The sequence below is a fragment of the Drosophila hydei genome, unplaced genomic scaffold (genome assembly GCF_003285905.1).
Source record: "Drosophila hydei strain 15085-1641.00,03,60 unplaced genomic scaffold, DhydRS2 tig00008130-arrow-arrow-pilon, whole genome shotgun sequence".
NCBI classification, from domain to species: domain Eukaryota; kingdom Metazoa; phylum Arthropoda; class Insecta; order Diptera; family Drosophilidae; genus Drosophila; species Drosophila hydei.
This window is the reverse complement of record NW_022045839.1, coordinates 1,070,491-1,077,703: the sequence shown is the minus strand read 5'-3', so window position 1 is coordinate 1,077,703 and position 7,213 is coordinate 1,070,491. Positions and strand designations below refer to the sequence as shown.

The window sequence follows — 7,213 nt, the reverse complement described above, 5'->3', positions numbered from 1 at the left end:
TTTCTAAAATTTAAATATAAATATCTCAAATATTAAGTCGCCAAACTTCACTCTTACTAGGTGTGGGGCAGCCAGAGCTTTTGTAATTTCTTAAAATATTTATAAATAAATGCCAATTGTTGTGAAATACTTCAGCGACTATATATTATAAATAATTTAATCAGCTGAAATATAGTTATTTCAAATGGTATCATTCTTAGTTGGTTACCAGGCACTTGACAATAATATTTGATAACTTTTGGAATATTTGCATTGTAAAAAAGTGTTAGAATAATAATTAAAATCAAAATTATAATAAATGACTAATATTTTAAATAAATACTTGGCTCATATCATATTCTAACTAGACTAATTCTCAATTTGATATATGAATTTATCTACAATTATTGTAAATTGAAACAAAGCAAAGCTAAGCAAAATTCATCATAGCCAATCGGTTAGTCTTTGTGTTTAGATTGAGTCTATATCTATGGCATTGGGCACATTGACGCCTTTTGTCATTGTCTACACATTGAGTTTATCTTTGTCTTCACGTAACAAAGACGCGTGCAACCTTTGAGCGCGACTCCTTGATATCTTTGTTATGTATGGAGCGGCCAGGTGCATCCGTTCCTTCAGCTGATGGAGATATCATAATTGAATTGTTATCTTAATTCCAATAGTATTATAATAACATTTATTACTATATCAAAAGCCACAAGTGGTCAGCCGATATCAGCAAATTAGATCCGCTTATATAAAATTTTAGTGCAGGTGCACATATCACCTGTATAAAGTGAGCGCAGGCAGTTCGAGCATTTCGATTTCGACTTACACAAGTTCTAGTGTTCTCGAAAACACAATGGTTTATCTGTTTAAATGACGTGAGATATATAAATATATCAAATATATGGGAGAATATATTTTGAATTAATAGTTGATTGAAATCTTAAGTAACTTGTTGGCCACATGATGAAAGTGTCAAAAGAATAAAGTCGAATCGTGCTTATCTACAAAATGATATTTTTATTATTACGCATACGTTTCTTATCTTATCTAGGAATTATATTTTTAACAATTATTTTAAACAAAACAAAGAGCAAAGCTACGACCCAGCATACAGACATGAAGTCAGTTACTTCATGCGTGACTCGAACTGGTCTCTGGCCTGGCTTCGCAGGATCTTTCCATTCTGGTTCTGGGGCAGATCATCCACGAACTGTACGCCGGAATGGAGGAACTTGTAGTCAACGACAACGCGCTGGGCGACATGGTCAATGATCTGCTGCTCCGTGAGCGGAGAGCCGGCCTTTTTGATAACCAGCGCGCCGGCGGAGTCGCCATTTTTGGGATCATGAACGCCGACCACACAAGCGTGCAGCACATCGGGCAGCTCGGTGATGATCTGTTCCAGTTCGTTGGGCCAATAGTGCTTGGATTTGTACTTGAGCAGATCCTTCTTGCGGTCGACTATATACAGATTGTTGTCGTTGTCAAAGTAGCCCAGATCGCCGATATTGATCCAGCCATCCTTCATGGTGGTGGCAGTTTCCTCGGGATTGCATAGATAGCCCTCCCAATTGGAGCCAATGTCGATGAGCACTTCGCCGACCTCGTTGTAGCCCAGATTGTTGCCGTCCTCGTCGGCAATCCTAATGCGCATGCCCGGAAAGACTCGACCCACCGAATTATCAAGGCTGTGATCAATATTGACCGTCACAGCACCTGTCTCGGTGCTGCCGTAGGAGAAGGCAATGATGCTTTTCTTCATGAGGCTCTGCGCCTGCTGCAGCACTTGTAGCGCGATCCAGCCGCCTGTGATGAAGGACATCTTAATGGTGGCTAAGGTCTCCTCCGTGGCCAGCGGATGGGTAAATAGTTCATAGGCCTGCCAGGGCGCCATGGCAAGCGTCGTGACCTTGTACTTCTGGATGAGGTCAATAAATTTCTCAGCACTGAAGGCGCCCTCAAATATTATGCGGGGTACGCCGTAAAGGAGGCTAATGGCCATAGCTATGAAACCCGTCGCCCAATCGACAGTCGCGTGCGTCAAGATCGTATCGGTACTATTGCAAAATCTGTAAAGCACAGAGAGAACTCGTTTAGAACTGTTGCAGAGTCCACTCAGATCTTATACGACTTACGGTGCGATCTTGGTAACGTGGAAATGGGAAATGGCGACAGCCTTGGGCAGGCCAGAGGTGCCCGATGAGCACAGAATGAGGGCCGTTTGATCGCCATTCGTCTTCAAAGAAGCAGGTCTAAGTAGAGAATCAGATTGAGAATTAGTTAGCATTAGCCAGAGGCTGGGTGCTCGGACACTCACTGGAAGAATGCTTCCTGGGGCGAGGGCACCAGCAGATCCTCAATGTAGGACACATCGGGGACACGACCGGTAAGTGTGACAATTTTGGGCGAATACTCCTTGGTGATTTCCTTGATACGCTCATAGTCGTCGCTATCACAAAATATGATCTTTGGCTTAGTCACGGCAAAGAGGTTGCTCACGGTCTTGGCATCACGTGTCGCATTCACTGCATGGAACGGCGTCGCATGCAGGAAGCAGCCCAAGACTAGCGGATCTATAAATTTGCTGGAACGGCCAATGATGCCCACGACATCGTCCTGCGTCAGCTTCTCCCGCGTCAGATACAGGGCCAAGCGTATGCCCCATTGGCGTATCTGTCCACTGGTCACCTTTGTGCCGTCGACATCGTTGATCTATAAGGAAAGTCTATTGTAGTTGAGTGCCTCCACTAATGAATCGCGTCGTCTACCTGAATCACTTGGTTGGGGTAATTCCTAAGCGCAGAGTAGAAGACTTCACCCACAGAGCAATCGGGATCGTAGTAGGGACGCCTTTTGACTCCGCTCCAGATCTTGGTCTCCGCATCATAGAACGTTGGAAACAAAGCTTTGGCTGTCATTTTGTCTGCCTTAATGCAAATTAGTTATTGATACCATGCAGCTCGGCGACCGGCTTTATATATGATCAGCCAGCTTCATATCACTAGCATATCATATCGGTCTTCGCACCTTTTCATTTTCTGTTACCAACTAGATCAGCTAGAACATATTAAAAAGATTAGCCATTGCAATTTTTTTGCGCCTTGTATTTGAGTTCTTTATTCGTATCAGCTGATTTGTTAGTTTGTATTCTGGGAATACGCTATTATCTCCTTTCACTCTTATTTACGTAATCCGCTGGGCCGATAAATAGTGCGTCAGCTTACTATTTGGGAGCTTATTGATTAGCAATTCTACCACCTGGCTATCGTTTAACAATAAACTTCATTTAAATATAGTTTGAGAGAAAACGAACTTTGTAGCTGCGAGATCGATAATTGTCTTCCACGTAAACCGTTTTACCTGCGCATTATTATGTTTATTTTACGTCATTTTAAAAATAGATTTTTTTTTTAGTCTGAGGAAATGTCGACTGTTGAATTAGGTTAATGAGCTACACTTCGTATAAAATAATATACAAAAGAAAAACATTTGATAATTCATTTGATAATTCATTTGAAGCAGACATAAAAATATTTTTTTACAGTATTAAATTATACCAAAAATATTTTTATATTTCATTTCCTATTCAAATATATTAAGATTTTGTTACCCTTTCACTAAATATTATTTTATTTATAGCAAATATACTAAATACATATTTATATATATACTAGAAAATAAATGCAGATAATAAAAACATTTTTTGTTTTTTAAAATAAATAATAGTCATGAAATACATTTATATACTTTTAAATATACATTTTTATTTATAATTTTTGTCTTTATTTATTATATTATTGTTATATAACAATTAATTATTAAAGTTGTATCTATTTATTATTATTATTTATCAAAATAGTCTAAACCAAAAGACGTTAATGGGAAAGACTTAGGGTAATAGCGTAACATAAAAAACATATTGTTTGTAAATAAACCTACTTTATCTGAAAGTGATTTTTGCTCTGCCCAAGGCCTATTTAAAATGTTGGAAAAAAACGTTTCTTATCTGTAAGCTATCATATATTTGTCGAATTCCAAAAATGTGTTATCCAATAGCTTAATAGCTATAAAGTTTTGATGAAATTTAAATAATTCCATAGAACATTTATCTAATCATGAACGAGACATGAACTAAAAAATTCAACGTAAATTTAAACTTTATAATTGGTAAATATAAATAGTATTCTAAGCAAATTCGTGCGATACATTTCATCAGAGTTTAAAGTCGGATTTTTGAAATAGCTTTTTAATGAACAAAACTAGCCGAGTTTGTTTGCAGCTTCGCGTTTTATTGTTATAACTGTTTCGCTGTGTTCGCCCCAGTAATTTATGCACGCCTCCCCTTTATGAACCGCCCCCAGGCCCCAGTTTGAGGAGGGCTGCACTGCATGCATACATTAACATCAAATTACGCTCAGCAACAACAACGAAAGCAATTTTAGCAACATAAAAAAAGGAAGAAGAAGAGGGAAAATACTTTTTCTAAAATGAAGACAAGGCGAATTCTGGACTCTGGACTCTGGATTCGGGACTGTGGAATTGGCAAGGAAATAGGAGAATGCAAATTAGGTATAGATTTAAAAGGGCACGGCTTTAAGGACCTCATACCATAGGCTGCAGTTAATTCTAATGGAATTAATGGACTCCCTCATATCCGTCGCTGTCGGTGGTTTTTGGTATTGGTTTCGGTCTTGGTTTCAGTTTCGGTCAGATGGCCGTTTGGCAGCTGTTGTCTATTCGATAATTTGCTTTGTCATGCGTAGCAAAAGTCGTACCATATTGACAGTTGATAAAGCGCATTATAATTATACACACACACACACACTTTACACAAGACCCCAACCAGAAATGTCTGTCCATGTCTCACTCAGCAAATTGATGCTGTGAAGGGTTGGCAGTGCGTGATTTTGAGCTATTTGCCTTTGCAATTTAATGCTGTTGCTGCTGATGATGCTGTTGTTGTTGTTGCTGCTGCTGCTACTGTCTTCTGAGTACTCCTGCTTTGTGGTCTGTTTGTCCAGATATCGAACTGATTAACCCTCATCAACACAGTTTGCACAGCTCCAATAAACACACAAGCATTTTGGAAGATTAATGAAATAATTAAAACGCTATGTGCACTCTAGCTCCGGTTTATTCGACTATACAAATAAGAAAAATAATAATTCCATATCCTTGAAAATAGTTAACAAAAAGAGCTTAGAACGGGTAATGCATGGCTGACCTAATAAAAGCAATAGGCAGGGAAATTGCAATTAAATTTTAAATGCAATGAGATTTTACTTTGTTTTTGGCTTTAATTTAAAGCTACAGCCAAGCAACTTAATAAATAAATTCAATTTAATTTTAAATTGAATGAAACACACAACTGTTTAGCCTATAGAAGTCACATTAAGAAGATTAATGAAATAATTAAAACACTTAAAGATTTTAAATATTTATAACGAACTCAAACTCCGTCTTATACAACTATACAAATAATGAAATAACAATTTCAAGTCCCAGAAATCGGAGCTTGGAATGGGTAATGCATGTGTGACCCAATAAGAACAATAGGTAGGTAAATTTCATTAGAGTATAAAATGTTTTCGAATATTACTTAGTTTTTAGTTGTATCTTAAAGATACAGCCATGCCATTTTATTAAAAAATTTAATTTAATTTAAATTTAACTAGACACAACACTTTTAAGCTAATATGAAACTCATTAAAAATTCAGTTCATATGAATATAATAAAATTAATTATTTTAATTATTTTGATTAATAATCTTAAGCTAATCAACACATCAACAATGGATCAAAACTCCTTCACATTTCCTATTTCCAGTAGAATCTGTTGAAATTGCTGCTCGGGTATACAGTGGCATTCAGCAAATATCGTACACCACAGCGGGCACCGACTAAATGCGGGCGTCGGCGTCCCTGACCTTAGACAAGAAGCCAAATTTGCGTGCGGGCGTTATCAGCGCGTGTTTTCACGCTTATCACACTTGTTGGAGGCGCCACGTGCTCGCTGCCGTCGCCGTTCGACCTCCGGAACTGTCATAAATCTTGCATACGACTCCGGCGCATGCGTCAAACGTGTTCCACTTCCACGCTGTGCCGTCTGCTGGCAAGAAACATCGCACCATTCATAAAAGCGTGCGATGTTTTTGTCTTGGACGGCACGAGATGCGGCATCCGGGCAGAAGAACTGCTTCTGATCCCGGGACTTGGGCACGGGCAAACAGTTTGCGGTGATTCCTAAGACGGAGCGGTTGCAACAACGGCGACAGATAAACTGCGAGCATCGACCGAACAAGCAAAACAGTTATTTTCAGACTTAGAACAGCCAAGACGTGTCGCAGAAGATAAATTATGCATTAGCCAACAACTTTTTCCATGCGAATTTTGGCATAATACGAATTACGAAATACGAAATATAAAATATAAAACATAAAATATAAAATACTATCGTATTTATAGCCAGGCAGCTGTCAAGTTGCGGCAAGTTAAGTAAATAATAAGAACTGCACCGATAGAAAAGTTTGCACTCGCAGTGTTGTTTAAGTGTGGCATAAAGTTAGCCGGGAAAGTTAAGTGCGCTCTCGCAACTCGGCCGGAATCTGCGGCAGTTGCCGTAACACGTTGCTTCGACTCCAAACTTTTGCTGGCCGGCTCAGATGGCTAAGCAGTTAGCCCCTTAGTTGCAACTGCTGTCAGAATATTTGCAACATTTTCCACTTTTTGACAACAGAATTTAGTTAACGCAACGCAACGTAACGTAACGGTATCGTGCGCGAACGGAAGCGGAAGTGAACTTGCCGCAACAAAACTGAACTTGCTGCGAATTGCCGTATTTTTTGTGTTCTTCTTTTGGCTGCAGTCGCTTGACGGACACGCGGACACACACACGCGGACAAACGACGTGAGTGTGTGATGTGAATGGTAAGTGCAAGTGCAAGTGCTTTATGCCATGAGTAAGGCTACAATTTTCCAAGCGATTCTCCACATTTGTTTTACGCCCTTTATGAATTATATATTTGCTGTTGCCGCTGTTGCTGCTGCTGCTGCTGCTGCTGCTCCCACGCGTTGCAATTTCAACTTTGTTCTTGTTGTGGTTAACAAGTTTTGTCAGTGTTGTACAGGTTGCTATTATTTTGTTCTTTTTTTTTGCCCGTTGTCTTTGTCTAAGTTCTGATTGCGGTTTGTGAACATGGCCTTGTGCGCATAGCAAAATTGTGAG

The 7,213-nt window shown here is 39.2% G+C and overlaps 1 protein-coding gene across 1 annotated transcript; it reads right to left on the bottom strand.

The window, feature by feature from the left end:
- Nucleotides 1-1,114: 1,114 nt before the first annotated feature.
- LOC111594331 (4-coumarate--CoA ligase 1) lies at nucleotides 1,115-2,906 on the bottom strand. Its single transcript, XM_023307576.2, has 4 exons — nucleotides 2,757-2,906; nucleotides 2,306-2,700; nucleotides 2,124-2,240; nucleotides 1,115-2,057 (listed from the first exon to the last, which is right to left on the bottom strand). Exons 1-4 carry the CDS (start codon nucleotides 2,904-2,906, stop codon nucleotides 1,115-1,117), a joined length of 1,605 nt encoding a protein of 534 aa, XP_023163344.2.
- Nucleotides 2,907-7,213: the final 4,307 nt, after the last annotated feature.